At 33.2% G+C, this 17332-nt stretch overlaps 1 protein-coding gene across 2 annotated transcripts in view; it reads right to left on the bottom strand.

The window, feature by feature from the left end:
- The window catches only part of LOC126821544 (spectrin beta chain, non-erythrocytic 2), a 135289-nt gene that overhangs the window by 54286 nt on the left and 63671 nt on the right, over window positions 1-17332 (bottom strand). For both annotated transcript variants that reach the window (XM_056100749.1, XM_056100750.1), the window contains exons 21-22: window positions 12626-12841; window positions 348-579 (exon numbers count right to left, since the gene is read on the bottom strand). In XM_056100749.1, coding sequence (XP_055956724.1) covers window positions 348-579; window positions 12626-12841 — 448 coding nt within the window. The remainder of the gene's footprint in view (window positions 1-347; window positions 580-12625; window positions 12842-17332) is intronic.

Raw genomic sequence — 17332 nt, 5'->3', positions numbered from 1 at the left:
AAACAGACTTTTGGACGAGAATGCTTGACGTGAACAGAACGAGTGGGTTTAATTACAACTTCAAAATGATGTTTACTACGATTCATAATTACCAGTACAACAATTGACTTCCACTTTTCATCCAAATTAAGGTCAAATAAAGGGTAAGATGGACGTATTTGTCCGGGAGGCCATTTCAGAAGGGCCTTGGTTCGATGTGACTGATCGTTTTTACCTGAAATTGATTGTTCCACAGAAAGTTTATACATTTTTCTACCAGATGGCGGCATTAACTGGGGTTCGTTGAAAAAGTGACTCAGATCGTTCTTCCCCGGGGCTCTTCAAATATTATCAGCAGCAATTTTTACCTGAAGGAGCCCGTCGAACTTTAGCCGACTTTTTCTGTTTAACCACCTCTTTCTTCATAACAGTTTCTTTAACCTTTACTCTTTTTGGAACTTTCACAGGACGTTTGACAACTTTCTGAATGACCTTTGGTTCCACAGGTTTGACATAATTAGCTGGAACAAAACTCTCAGTTCCATCTGTCTGACGAACTTGCCACCAATCTTCATTAGTTTGTTGTAATAAGATCATTATCTATAACAATAAAAATATGACACAACTAAAGTTCAAATTACTTATTAAATCTGTTTCATTTCTAATTAAAACAATATTTTGACACACTATATCCAATTACTACCATTTCTAAATATCAAACTACTTTTATTTTCATATGCTCTATCAATTTTGTTTAAAAAGCAATAAATGAAATGGTAGATCAAGTGTTTAAAAATATTATACTCGTGTTCAAATTACTTTATTTGCATTGCACTTTTTTCTCTTTGTGCATCCATTCTGAACAGCAAATCTAATGTATATTCTTTCAATATTAATAAGATGAAATGGAAAATACCAATTTAACATTTTTTAGCAATAAAGAATGACACAATAGCAATTGTAATGTTACACTGACAGAACAGAAATCTTATTGTTGTGAAATAAATTATTGTAACAACTTTATATTATATAGAATCAATAAAAATCACAACAAATAGGTCAAGTTAATTGACAACTACTTATCTTATTTTCAAATTTTTCAAATGTTTATATTTATACAATTTCGTTGAGGGATCCCCCTAATTATGTTTAGAAATACTGTTATAAAAATTTACAGCATATCTTTATTTGAAATTGATGTATGGTAATGTGTATTCAGGGCTTTGAGTTTAAAATGATTTTAATATCTATTTGTATGCTTTGTTTTAAAGATTATCTTTATCATATCTATGTTTTAATATGAAGGGAACAATTCAAAATGGTTGAAAAGAACCTCTAAATTTTTCAAGTTCATTTTAAACGGGATAGTGCTTTAGGGACTGACAAAGAAGTGTTGGCTAATTATTTGAATGGGAATAAGAACTAAGGTCCACCATGTTTACGTGTAGAGAACCCTTGACAGTCCTGTTGGAATTCAATGAAGAGCAGGCAAATATGGCACTGTCAAAGCAAAGTTCTCCCCCTTGCATTGCAGGTGTGACTATAGAAATAAATTAACCATGTTAGTTTCAAAATGATCAAGCATTTTGTTAACAAAACTATAACATTCATGTTTTCAAAAATTGAAAGGGATTGAGGAAAAGACATGTCCTTTATGACACCTCTTCATTTAATTGATATGTCCTAGTCTAGACTTTGATTGAAACTTGTTGTTTTCATGTATCAAAACCTTTTATGTAGATTGTTTTAGTTTTGCTTTCACCTAATTTCTTTTTTTGTTTACTTGGTTTCTTTTATGTTGTTATTTTGTTGATTAGATATCCTTTATATTATAAAAAAGTTCTACTGTGATTTGTCATTAATCAATAGCACCTGCTGGCTCCGTATATCAAGACATTTATCTATCCAGTTCTTTAAGGGCGTTGTCATGTCTAATCTATGGTAAATTCGCAATTAATGTTATATTATTTTTCAAACCCTGCTCCACATAAATTTGGAAAGATCTTTAAATAGACATCTAAAGCTGTGATTCAAGTCATAGTTTGGGCACATATCTTTTGTGGTTTTAAAGATATTAAATTTTGAAATCAACTTAAAAATGATCAATTTTCGTCATAAATCTAAAACGTTGTCAGTCTTGTCTTATCTGAATTAAATAATTTTTGGCATGCAAATAGCTAAGCTAATGGTTAATACAATTACGGGAGTGTTTTGTCATTGTGCCAATAATAATGCCAAAATTCCAGAAAATCAAAAAATTTTATAGGTCGTTATGTAAACTGGTCTGAAATAAAATCTATTTCAAATAATCACAATTCGTCCCATAGAAATGTTCCTCCGGATGTCAGCTTCAATTTGACACCAAGTTTGTTAACATTGATTGAGCAGAACTTGGATTTTTTTCATCGTTTTCCTTGGTTTACAAAAAAGGTCCTTTCGAATTGTGATGTATTCGTGTAATAAGTAATGCGAACAGTAGTTTTGGGTAGTGTCGAAAGAAGATAGAGAAATGGGGTTTAACGTCCACTCGACACAAACAAGGTCATTTCGGGACTAAGATATGGTTCAATCTTTTGATCCATAACATATTTGTAAACGAACAAAAATAGTACTTTAACTTTAGTCAACATCAAATAAAAAATTCTTAACGGAATATAATATGTGCGGACGAAATTTCTAAATATATTGCATTACATCATGCAAGCTACATGTAACAAGACATTTTTGGGAGGTTTCTAAGAAGATTAATTAATGGAGAACACTTTTCTGTTAATAATTCTAATTTCTACATAATGAAATATTACTTTGATTCTATCGGCAATGAAGGCATTTTTTAACTGATATTCAAAACCAATGACTTCATTCTCATAGCATGCGTTAAACAAAGCCACATCACACCCAAACAATTGATTTTCATTACTCATTACTTTACTAGAGTGTAAAATAAATATTTAATGAAAAACAAAGTATTTTATGGATTTAACTATTGTTTTAATACTAATCTCAAGATTCCATTTTTATTTCTACCAACTTTTCATTTTCAGAAAACAGAGAAAACCTATGAGGTTAGGCAGGCAAGCAATGGACTGAACCCATGGCACTTTAATCAATGACAGACCAGTCAAAAACCCAACCCAAAATGAAAAGTTAATGCAAAATTGTTGATAGAAGAAAAAACCATGATGGTTTTGATAAGAGTAAAGTATCTATTGGAATGATAGGACTTAAAAACTCATCCCAAGGTGGCAGTTATTACTGTGATTGACAGATGTAAACTGACATGGAATGATCTTCTATTACTGGTTGGATTTATTTGTCATGCCTCTGACCATACATAATATGGATGTTTTAATCTGATTAACAATAAAACAATATCCTAATGAAAATATGAAATGAGGTTTAACGTCCTACGTTTTGGCTCCAACTGGGCTAATGAATACAGGCATACACTATACAGTATGCAAATGAGAGAAATTTTGCCCGGACAGCAGCGGTACTGCCATCTCTTGTATCAAATTCCGACTGTCAAGGGTTCTTGAATTCAAACAAGGCTGGGATGGTATTAATTTTTATCGAAAAAAGAGTAGGTAATAATATGCTTGTAAAGTGATGACAATATTCTTCCTCACAGCTGACACTACCTTTCCCTTCCCCAAAAATCCAAAAGAGGAAAATAATATCTGTTGTCATAGTTGTCACATAATGCATTCTCTTATTCTTATCGGCATATATAAACAATAGTAGCTTAGCTAATTAAGTCCTGAAGTATCAACAAATTAAATAGGAACTAAAGTTTGAAATAGAAAATCCTGCAGGGTTTTTATTTATTGGCCAGTACCTTGACAAATCAACTACTTTGACCCCTTGTCAATAAAGATTTAACACTGCATTCATAAAGTAATAGAATCAGTTTCAATCAATCAATATTAATGTATCAAAACGTCATGCCCATCTCACCGCCCCTTTCTGCCCGCTTATTTGAGAAACGACATAGCGTAGTACTATAGTTACATTGTCAATTAATCATGATGCTTACTTATTAGACCACAGGTAAATTTACATCAGAATAACATAGTAATGAGTAGGTGCACACCTGTAAGCTACAAAGATAAGATATTGTGGCAATTTCTATAAATAACAGAGCTTTGATCAATTGCTCATCACTTCTTCTAGCATCAGAAGGATGTCATAATTTTCTCTTGGAATTTAACACAGTACAAGTAAGGCTTTTATTACCATTATTTTATTTTAATCATAACATAAAATTTCTTCTCATTAAACTTTCTGGATCAACATTATTTCACCTATGGGTATAGTTATTATTTCTATTTATTCATATCTCTTTGTAAAATTTTAGTTGGGTTATTGCCTTTCGTAGCTAATATTTTCACATAACAAGGGTTGTACTTTTTCTACTTTGTTTAAAAGTTTTAGCTTTACTGGCAAACCATGGTAGCATATAAAAAGAATTGACATGTTTTCCAATAGTTCTTCTGTTAAAATAACAGTTTACAAATACTAGTAATCTATACATCAATCTGTATATTACTGTCATTGATAGTACATATTATATTCCATGTTGTTATCCGGCAAGGATATGGACATTATTATTAATTTCAAAAGATGTATTATTAATTATTACACATTCCCATAATTATTTGATCTATATTCAAATTTAAAGAAGCTTTTGTTGTCATCTCAGAAGAGTATCCTTATTTCTTGCTAGATCTATTATTTATGTTACTAAACACTTGGATCAAAACAACTAATTTGAGGAAAACACGCGGAATTTTTTTCTCATCAATTTCAAAGTAATTTAACTATAAATGATTATGCGTTATGTGTTCTCAATAAAACAGAATTTGTAAAAATTTTCTTTTGTTTTTGCAATTTTGTCTTTGATCAGTCACAACTTTCACAATATTACAAGGTTTTTTTTTATAATACCATTCTATTGGCCCCTGCATTAATTATAAGTAGACAACTGTCAAATGATATTTCAAGTTAACAGATTTTTTATCTTCAATTAATGGAATTGTGAAACACTGTTCTATGCCAACATGGATAATTACCTGGTTTATACACCAATCCATAAAATTCATTAGCATTTAATTTTCTCACTAGATTTATTACTGTCAAAATTAATCACAATCTTGCAGTCAGATATAAATATGACTCTATCTACAATCCAATAAACTAGACACAATGGGGGAAGAACTGTAATTGAAAAAATGTGTGAAACCAAGTAATGAAAAATTAACAGTATTTTATATGAGTAGTATGTCAATATGTCACATTCATTAAGTGGAGTGTATTTGTCTATATGCACTGCAGTATTAAAATGATTTAATACAGAGAGACCACATTCAAATGATGATCAACAGCTTCGTTTGTTCATTCCTAGAGTTTTACGTTCACTTCTACCAAGAGTGATATCGTAGACAAGTGATCAGCAGCTCGAGGTGTAATTGTCTATATCCAGATAGACTACAAACAAATGTCACCACAAATATTTGAAGAAAGCAGGGGTGGATCGACAAGATGTCTGTGAGTATGGTAGGCCCCGAAAGAAGTCAATGTTCTAATGTAGTTTAGGGTCCTTGTTAGTCCGGAATTTATGTCATCATTTTTGATGAATTGATAAGCAAAGCAGTCTCTGGATTACAGTCAGTTTTTCAAATATTTTCATGCTCTCGGGTCAGACTAGAGTGGGGGAGGGGCTGCCACCTTCCGTTCCATACCTGAAATGAAGTCTTAAAGTGTGGCTATGAAGCTCTTTATTTTTTAAAAACATGATTTGCAGTGATGTAAAAGTAAATGCACAAAAATTTATTTGGTTATCTGTAATAATTTTTCATAAGCTACATTTAATGCGGGCATATATTGTCCTCGGCTGTGTCCGTTTTATTGGATCTCCTATCCGCCATAGGGTGTACATGGGTGTCTGACAAGCCCTGGGCACTGTTTTAAAATTATATCTAAGTGGGATTTGGTAGTCAATGGGCAGAACACATACTTAGTCATGGTTGCATTTCGTCGTTGAAGTGTCAAAAGGGTGTATATAAGAATTTCTTAAGATTGAGAAATAGAACCTTTTGCATTTCAAAATTCCACAAATCAAGATACAACATTTTGACACATGATACCCAGAACAATTCTAATTGGCGTTGAGACACACAGCTTAGAAAGAAATGTGCATATTAATTGGGAGATTTTTAAAATGCAAAAAAGTGTATTTGACTAATTTCCCCGAGATACACCCTTTTGACACTTCACCGACGATTTGTTTACTACAGGTAACGACCACCATTCTTCTCACTTTCAACCATATTAATAAACAATACCAGATTTGAATGTCAACAGAAAAATGCTCACAGCTAATTACCAAAAGCTAATTACTATTTTTCCGTCTTCATTAGCCCTGTTGGATCAGAACAGTAGGGCGTTAACGGTTAAAACCCCATTTCATTTAATTGACCCTTGTCAATATAAATCAGACAATGGAAGGACCATTATTTATCAACACACATATTAAATAGATAACTCACAATTAATAAACTATCCATGCAATATAGCCAAAATAATATTTTCGGTGGTTTGATACGTTTAAACTTCACTTTACTAAGGCATGTGATCCAACAAGCTATTCCTTCTGGGCTTTTTCATGAAATTTGTTTTTTATTTATTCTCTCCTATGCAATGTGACGAGATCAGGTTTATAGGGTGTAAACATTAGAAAAAAATAAATGCCATTAATTTTTGTATTTATCGTGTTTCACTTTAAACTTTTAATGAATCCTTTCAGTGTAAGACAATGGTCATCAATCACTGCTTTTCCTAATTCAGTAAAACTACCCTGTGTAAAAAATGTCATAAAAAATATCCATGATACTTTAATAGCTACCAATAAAAGAAATTTTCTGCAAAAGGTACTAGGAATCAGTTGACTAATGTATTTCTATAATAATATAGATGTTTGAATTTAAAATGTCATTGTTCAAATGTAAACTAAATTTATTATGATTTTTAGGCTTTTAGCTGCATCAACAAGTGTAATGGATTTAATCATAAACAGCATACCATGACTATCCACACAAAAAAAAACAGTTTAAAGGGGCCAAACCTCTTAACTCAATATTTACCATAACATTTGAAACTAAAATCACCAATTTAATATTGGTCCATTTCAATCAATTTTTATCTTGCCGTGAAAATATGGCATGCTAATATCCAATGAACATTTTATAATCAGTACACGAGTCATGTATTTTGTGGTTTTGGGCGCCATTTGTAATAAACAAAGAAAAACATATGCTGCAAAACAATGCAGAAGGAATTAGTAATAAGTGATACACAAACGACCAAAAATAATTTTAAATGTGTAGAATGGACTAGGCACGCATAAATGACTGTTATTTAATTTTGACTGTTCAAGTATTTCACCAAACATAATTGATTAGAAATGACACTAAATTTTTTAAAGATAGGTTGCCAGGCAACGAAACATACGCCCACAGCAGCTAAATCGTCCGGGCAGTCAACAAGAGTTGTCGCATATTTTTACTTTTTTCGGTAATGAAACATTTATAATACACTAAAATCTGATTAAGAGCAACAACTCAGAAAACCATTAGAATTTGTTTGGTTTTTATAAAGTTCTACTATTATTCCAAGTCATAAAAATTCATTGAAAATCAATATACTTGTTCGTCTCAAGATCTTAAACTCTCTGTATCAATCTGAAGTCAATCGGATATTAACTTTGGCCTCAAGAGCGTGCACAAGATTTTTTGAAGTGATCAAGGGCCATAACTCTGGCAGTAATAATCGAAAATCACTGAAAATGAATAGACTTCTTCGTCTCATGACCTTAAACACTGTGTATAAATTTAAAGTCAATCGGATATTAACTTTGGCCTCTAGAGCGTGCACAAGATTTTTTGAAGTGATCAAGGGCCATAACTCTGACAGTAATTATCAGAAATCACTGAAAATCAATAGGCGTCTTCGTCTCATGGTCTTAAACACTGTATATAAATTTGAAGTCAATCGGATATTAACTTTAGCCTTTAGAGCGTCCACAAGCAATTGTGGACGCCGGACGGACGGACGGGGGCGACAACAATATACGACCACATTTCAATGTGGGCGTATAAAAATTGAATATATTTCACTTTATATACATTCAAATTGCATTACTTTGTGCCTTAAATCCATTTTCATCTATTTTAAGGTTTCAAAGAATAGAGGCATATGCCCTTTATATACATCACATCATTTATCTGATGATCACAATGGGATAAACAAGCTGACACTGATTGAGCTTCATTCAGGATGACATAAGTAAAATATACCACAGTTGATTCATTGAATGGAATACTGAACATGACATCAAAAGTTGATAACTGATGTGATTATGTTTTTATAATGTATCACTGGAAGTGGAAATAATGGTTACCAAAGATATGAACAGTTTAAATTTTTCGACCAATTATTCCAACGAAACCGGCACCGGGAATCTTCGCACGTTGTACGAGAATGTGATTTGGTCTGTGATTTTATTTATAGTTATTTTAGAAGCTATAATTGGAAACCTTTTTGTTATCATATCTGTATTCAGATTTTCATACTTAAAGGAAGAAATCTCAAACTTATTTATCGTTAATTTATCTATCACTGATCTATCAACAACCATCGTGGTGATGCTAAGTTCTCTTGGAACGTTTATTGCCGATGTTTGGCCGTTTGGAATATTTTGGTGTTATTTTGTCTGTGCTGCAAATTACTGTTTGATAATAGTCTCCATGATGACGTTGTGTTTTATTAGTATCGATCGTTACATAGCGATAGCTCATCCGTTTCATTACCCGTCCAAAATAACCAAAAAACGAGTTATGTGCATGATCTTATACGCATGGTTCCAAGGAATCGCTTTCTCCATTATTCCTGTGTTGTATCACTGGATTGAGTTTGACTACTGGGAAGTTATCTGTGCTATAAGTTGGTACAAAGAAAGGGAACAGGCTCTTTATTACGTTATTTTTGCTTTTCTTTTGTGCTTCCTTCTACCAGGCTTAGTGTTGACCTATTGTTATTGTCATGTTTTAACCATTGCTCATAAACAGCACCGGAGACTTCAGGAACAGAGGAATAACCTTAACAATTTACATTTAAATAACACTTCTTCTCCAGCCAAATACAGCACAAGTTCCAAAGCTGTCAAAAGTTTACTTATGGTGGTACTGGCTTATTTTTTGTGCATGACACCATTCAGTTGCACGAAACTTTATAAAGTTAGTATTGACGAGGAATCACCTTTACCAAATTATTTGAACCTTTTAGCTAGTATAATGGCGTTCTTTTCCAGTGCTGTAAATCCTCTCATTTATGGAATATTTAGAAAAGATTTTCGTCGAGCATATAAAAGGATTTGGTGGCAGATAATACGAAGGAATTCCGTTGAAGCAAGTTCCACAACTCCAAATAACTTTCCTCTTGTTAGCAATTATACTATTCAACGTTCATAAAAAAACATCATTAAATGACATTACTAGTGTTACCTTACCAATTATATTATTCAATAACCATTAAAAAAAACTTTCCGTTGTTGCTAAATATAACATTCAGCCATCCATGACAGTAATCAACGTAACCAATCTTGTCTGCCATTTATAAGATCAACCTGGAGTTTTACATCTACTTCCACTGAATGTGATCTTGTGTACGATATCACCCTTGGTGATATGAAATGAAATGGGGTTTAACGTCCTACTGTTCTGCTCCTATTCTGGGCTAATGAAGACAGGCATACGCCATACAGTGTGCTATGAGGGAAATTTTGCCCGGTCAGCGGCACTATCGCCTACTCTTATATCGAATTCCAACTGCCAAGGGATCTTTTACGTGCATTCTAATATATACACAGGACCTCGGTTTTTCGTCTCATCCAAAGGACTAGACAACTGTCCTTGTCAGGCCCTCCGTCCTGCATCACTGACAAGGGGGAACCACGCCGGAAAATCTCAATGAACTTTCTCGGCCAATGTTAGCGAGCCAGCGTCTTACCCACTGGATGTAAAACTCCAGAAACAAACATACAAAACAGGTAAATTTGGTTTAATTTTTGTTGTCAGATTGTTAACAATCTATACAATCTCTGATTATTATGAAATTATGATGTCTATATAGTATAATTAATATCATTTTTGAATTTAAGTTATTTATATTAAAATCACTTGCAAACTACAATATTGTGAAAGAGAGAGAGGAATTGGGTTTAACATCCACTCAACACAAGGACTAACATGTATGGTTAAATTTTCTTTCAATAATTTGCTTGCGCGTAGGGATCTTTAGCAGTGGGAGAAAACCGGTGGTTGGACAGGGGACCCTACTCCATGTCACGTACAACAGGGGAATCGAAACCAATGACAGACTCAATGACAGACCTTATGATACAACGCGCACGTGCTAACCATTCGATCATTTAACCCCCCTATTGTGAAAGAAAAAGCTCTAATATGAATATCAGTCCAATGAATATTTAAACAAGTTATGTTGAACTGAAATTTCATCGATCTATGCTGTTTGATAAGCCAACCATAAGTTTGTTGTGGGAGAATCATTTTCAAACGGAATGAATCCAAGCCACTTGGTTATCTAGTATATGTATATTGATTTTGTTTTCTTAATTAAATGTTAATTAAGTGATCCAAGTACTCTGTAGTGTGGATTAAGCCATTAGAAATTGGATATTTTAAAGAAAAATTCAAACGATGTGTCGTTCTTAAAGGGACAATAACACTCTTGCTGGCTTGACAGCTACAGAAAATAAAAAATAGCCTTATTCTAAGTACTAGATGTGTTAGTGTCCTACCTGTTGTGTAAATTATCCATTAAATCCTATTTTACTTGTCCAAAGGGTTCAACAATATTTTTAAATCCAAGTCACATTTGAAAAGCTTTACATCAGGCTTTTCAAAATCATTTAGTTGAATTTTTCCAATTTTTTAAATTAGGTGTGTTAAGATGAATTTGTATCATCAATTAATTGGAATATTGTAAAATAGTACAATTTGTTGACCAGAATAAAGATTGGGACATATTATTCAGTTACAACAAGAGTGGTATTGAGCCTTTAATATTATTTTGTAATTTCAGTTATCTATATCAATTATATACCAGCAGTTGCCATGCAAGATACACCCACATTTTGCAAGAGATGGATAGAGAACAAGCTAAAAAAAAAAAAACGCGATTTTCCGTACAATCAGGAACCATAATCCGTGAAGTTATGGTTTGGATATCGAAAGAAACTGAAATCTTTGGGATATAAACATATTTTAAGTTCAACCAAAATCAGACGAGAATTGGGTTCCCTCCATTTATTTTTTTCATCTCTGATGCAATGCCTTTTCAAGTTTTAGAATTGAAAGCCATAATTTAAAAAGCTGCTGTTGGCCTTATATTCTTTGCCTGGTAACTATATGTTTACATTTGTAATAAGCTCAAATGAATTTTTTGTCTCAAAATTACTGTTAATTTGCTTTGATACTGAAAACCGTCTGGTAATTTGAAGATTTTGCTTTAGATACTTAAAACTGTCTGATTTTATCACTAATCTGGTGTCTGTATAACATGGCAAACCAAAAGGTTAAAAGGATAGTTTTGTCCTCAAGGTATGAAGGTATGGTAAATTACGTACACTACCAGTTGTTTATATTAGTTGTATATTATGTATAGTGCTATATTGTTATGTTTGTATGATAGGATCAACTTAGTATTTATTTATCTATGTTATAATCAATAAATATTTGGGAACTAATTATCTGTTTGTTTGCTTACCGCCGATGACAAATAAATCTGTCATCCATGCCTTTAGCATACCCTCATACTACAATAATATTTGTCCAAACCTTTATTTGCCTTTAATAATTTTCAAGGAATCATGCATATGTAAGCCAGTCCATCTTTTTTAATGGAGAGGATCGTCCACGCAACGCAAACTAGGTCATTTTGGGGCTAACATTGTACAATTTTATTTCAATAATTCCCATGCAGTTAGGAGTCTTAGCAGTGGGAAGAAATGGAATGGGGTTTAACATCCTACTGGGCTAATGAAGACAGGCACACACCATACAGTGTGCTATGAAGGAAAATATTAATATTGCCCGGACAGTGGTGCTAAGGTCTACTCTTATATCAAATTTCAACTGCCAACGGATCTTTTACGTGCATGTCAATGTATACCCTGGACCTCGTTTTTTTCGTGCCATCCAAATGACTAGACAACTGTCCTTGTCGGACCCTCCCTCCTGCACCACTGACAAGGGGAGGCCACACCGGAAAATCCTGATGACCTCCAGGCTAGCGAGCCAGCATCTTACCCATTTATCCACCGTGGATATGGCAATGGAAAGAAATCCGAGTCATTGGGGAAAACCCATATGGATGAGCAGGCGTCACTCATTCATGTCACGTACAAGCTTGGGAACAAAACCATGCTCCTTGCCTCAATGATAGAAATTATGAACTAAAGTGCAGGAATTTAACCTCTCGACTACCCAAACCCTCTGTTTTTAGTGGACTGAAAATCAAATTTGTAATGAGAGCTGAAAATATCAAATGATTGTAATTAAGGTCTCACCTCTCCCTTATCAACTTTGGTATCTTGACCTTTGTAAGCATACATGGCCTTGACCTGAGGTATTTTTCTAGTCTCCACAACATCTTGAAGTACTTCTTGTTCAACAACTCTTTCCACTTCTACTTCCTGTGGAACTTCTATAACCTCCTCACCAAACTCTTCTTCATCAGATTTTTCTCCGTTTTCTGCAGGAAGACTGAATTTAGCTGGTGATATCTACAAAAATATTATCCCGATACATTTCAATATACAAATTTTAAAAGGATTGAATGATAAATGTATTTTGTAGATTGTTCACAAGAATTTCTGGATGACAGATTGACAGGGTGAATGGTAATATATGACATTTTAAATATTGTGTGTTAATGGTGCCCCTGTCCCGTTACACCCCTTAAATTTAACACACTTGATCATACAAGATATCCGCTCAGGATAAGATTTATAAACATTATCTAAATTTGCCCCTAAAAGATCCTCCTAAAGTGACAAGTAGTTTCATTTGAACAAATCTAAAAAATAAAACCCATCCTGGCAGCATTCCTAACAAATATCTAGCAGAAGAAGTAGGTGACCTAACATATATGGCCTGGTTAAGGCTCATGTGAATGCAATTTGCACAATCTTTATGAACAATCACTTACGAAGCCTAGCACATTATATTTTTTTCAATTTAGTGAATGTGACGGTTGTAGATGTAGTTGATAGACAACTCATCAAATTCTCCACTGTGTGTAAGCCAAGGTCTTTATTGAATAATTTATTTCTTCACAGATAAGGAAGCTCATAAATCTACCTATGTTAGTTAACCTATTAATATTAATGGATTTCACGACTGCAACATTGAGCTACAGGCAAATTTAAAATCTAGATGTGCCGACTTTAAATGTAACATAGACTATGAGAAGCGGGAATCTTGAATCTTATACCCAAAATCATGAAAAAAGATAAAAAATAATCCCTGAGATATTTAATGATGTGATTAATTAAAAAATAACTGGGATATATCTTAGTAAAAGATTAATACTAAGAAAAACATGGTGTGACAAAAAGAATTATGTTTATAATTTTACCAATAATCAACAGAGTCTATATGGAAGAATGAAGTCAATGAAACACAACGATAATCTATATGAATAAATATTCGTTTTATCATGTCTGCATGTCAAGAAATAGGTCGCTAATTAACTAAGTGATTCAAACTAATCAGGAATGTTCAATAGATAATCTGAATATATTCTAAATTAACCTTTGTGTGCTTCATTATTTTAATATTGATGTATTTTTTTCAATCAGTGATTTCACAAGAATCCGTAAAGTGAACAAGGGTCATATCCCTAGAGGTAGTTAATGGAAATTGGTGAAAAGTGTCTTGGTTCCACTTATCTCAACAAAGAAAATACATTTCTGGCAGATGCTATATCTTCTGACAATACAGCATTCAAAAAATTTTACATAGTGAGCAATGGCAAAAAAATCTGGGAAGTTATTATGAAATTCAATAAACTTCATCTCACTAATGTAAACAACATGCATAAATCTTAAAGATAGGTTCCCAGAAAAGTATTTATCGGGTGGTTATTTCCAATAAAAGTATGGCAATTTTGGTATATATTGAAAGTAGAGATATCTAATCTTACTAGAAAAATACTTGATTCGCTGAAAAAGACTCATGAAGCGTATACAGGACAAAAATGTAAGGGTTCCCCTAATCGACAAACCGTACAACACTTCCTCAGATAAAAATAACGGGAAAAGACGCGTGCAGTGGATAATCCAAGAGTTTAATTAGGATTCAATATTTGTAATAAATAGTCAGCGATTAAAGACAACATCGTCTTGTGTATGCAATCAATTCCCCTCCGACCTTGCAAGGGTTGCTATAGGCACCGAGGGAAGTAAGTCACGAGACACAAACATGACCTCTTTGTTTTGAGAAGGATTTGAAGCAAAATTATGATAAATTAATTAGTTTGAATATGTTTTCAGTCCAAATATATCATCAAATCGCCCAGTTTGTACGCAGGAATGTATCTTTAATACGATCGGATCATAAATGTTGTCTGAAGAGTGTTCTAGAAATTGTGGTCGATGTCTATATATAACAACATTTCAAAATAAAGATTACCTAAATCACAATTGAAGACATGAATATGTTTCATTGTCAAAATCTTTTTTTATGTGACTGTAATACAGTTGTAAGGGCTTTGTTCTAGAAAATTCTTTTGACCCATGGACAATACAAAGGTGCTCAAGTAGGGGTTAATTAGGAATGGACCTATTCTCTTCATTCAATAGGATTCTCATATTATAAGCCAACCATAATTAAAGATGCATTATGTAATATTTGAGCTAAATCTCTATTGAAGGTCTTTCTTTTGGCTTCAAATGTTATATAAACTATTATTTAGACATTTATTCACATAAAAAAACCTAAAATCAACTCTCTACAAGAACGGCTGACCAAGATTTAAATCAATTTGAACACCTGTAAGATTTAAAACTTTAACAACAAAAATGGATACTTAAGACTTTGCCTCGGTTGTCAAGTACAGTATCAACAATAATAAACAATCTACGCTATATCTTCACACATAAAGTGAAAGAGAAGAGAAATGTGGTTTAACGTCCACTCGACACAGACTATGTCATTTCGTGACTAACATAGTTTAATTTTATTTCAATAATTCGCTTGCGCATAGGGGTCTTTAGCAGTGGGAGGAAACTGGAGGACCTGGAGAAAACCCATGAGGTTGGACAGGCAACCCTACTCCTTGTCACGTACAACCAGGGATTCGAAACCACGCCAGTTGACTCAATGACAGGCCTCGTGATACAGCGAGCTTGCTAACCATTCGGCCATCCACCCCCCCACTCATAAAGTAATTTGAATGACATTTTCAATATATCTATACTTTATTATCCATTTTGGAACTATTTTAGCAATAACTTCCAGCTCTTTATTATATCATACATAATGCATCTTTAACAATCACCATAACACACAATATCATGTTGACAACCAGTTGTACTCTTCATTTTACACGTGCACTTCATTTTATAGTCATGTGTGAAGATTAATAATCTCAGCCAAGTTTGAAATGGGTTAAGGAAAAATATGATAGTTTTTAAGTGTGTACATGACGGAAGGTTCCCCCAGTAATTTTAGTCAATTTTCAAGACAATCATTTCAAACAGGCCAAAAGTTAAACATGTTGAACACACAAGAAAAATGGCTCGATATGAAAGTGTGCAATACTGCCTGGTCAGTACGATCCTCGTAGACTGAGCTCCAGCCTGTCAATAATACTAATTATGTCACGATGATGTATCACACAAGAGGAAGTTTTCATAATCACGCGATCTGCTGTTTTAAGCAAGTAAACAGAGACAATTTTCCTTAGCAACCAACAACTTGCTCTTCACAACCAGTAATTGATTTTTAAAGGAACATAAGACAACCCGGTGTCAAAAAATCTTAATAATTGATTACAATGGCCAGTGTTCTAATAAAATAAAGACATAAGTGTTATAGATGCAGGAAATGAGCTTGGCTTTTGTCTAAAGAACAAAGAACAAATGACATCAGACTTGCTTCCATAAACAAATCTCTACAATTTTCTTAACAAAAATTCTAACATCATTTATCTTGTTTTGACCTTTTTTTATTTGTCTTGTGTAAAGATAAGATTAGTTTTCCTAATTTAAGTGCTGTCTTTCATATAAAGTGACAGTTGAATTTCATATAAAGTGACAGTTGAACGAATATACTTCTCTGAACACTGATAACAATATCAACACTTAAAGGAGCTAAATCGCTAATATTTGGGACCTAGAAATTGACACGTATGGGTCGTAAAGCATATAATAATGTAATATGAATGTATATAAACTGATTTACATTCAATCGTTTCCGTTGTCACTCTAATTTCAAATCAGTTATGTTCAGCGATATACGCCAGAAGTCTCAACTGAATGGCAATCTCTAGCATCTGGTTATTCCAGTCTACACCAATAGTATTTATTGCTCATGCTCTCCAGATAAGAATATGAAGTCATCATCTGACATGACTTGTGGAATATGTCTATCCTTGTTCTTCGAGTTCCTTGTTACAAATGGTGCTGAAATGATTATGGTACACGATTCGTGTACCAACGGTAAAATGTTTATTTTTACCTTAAAGATACATTCCCGCGTACAAACTGGGTGATTTAATGGTATATATGAACTAAAAACATATTCAAACTAATTAATTTGTCATAATTTTGATTCAAATCATTCTCAAACATTGTAATTTCGAAGGAATGCCCTGCTATAAAAATTTGATCAAACCCGGTCATGTTTACATCACATGACTTACCTCTCTTGGAAGTCAGAGGAGAATTCATTGCATACATAAGACGATTTTGTCTTTAATCACTTACTATTTATTACAAATATCGAATCCTAATTAAATTCTCGAATTATCCACTACCCGCGTCTTTTTCCGTCATTTTTATCTCGGAAAGTGTTGTACGTCTAACTCTTCATAAAGTTTATCAACTTGTACATCAAGTGCTTAATGTTCGCGTGTGACCTATGACATCACGCGTGCAGAAATTCCTAATCGTCGGGCTGTCGATTGGGAGAAACCTTCATTTTTGTCCTGTATACGCTCCATGAGTGTTTTTCCGTCAATCCAGTATTTTTCTAGTAAGATTGGATATCTC

This window comes from Patella vulgata, chromosome 5 (genome assembly GCF_932274485.2).
Source record: "Patella vulgata chromosome 5, xgPatVulg1.2, whole genome shotgun sequence".
In the NCBI taxonomy this organism is placed as follows: Eukaryota; Metazoa; Mollusca; class Gastropoda; family Patellidae; genus Patella; species Patella vulgata.
The sequence above is the reverse complement of the archived record's forward strand: the minus strand, read 5'-3'. Positions and strand labels throughout refer to the sequence as shown.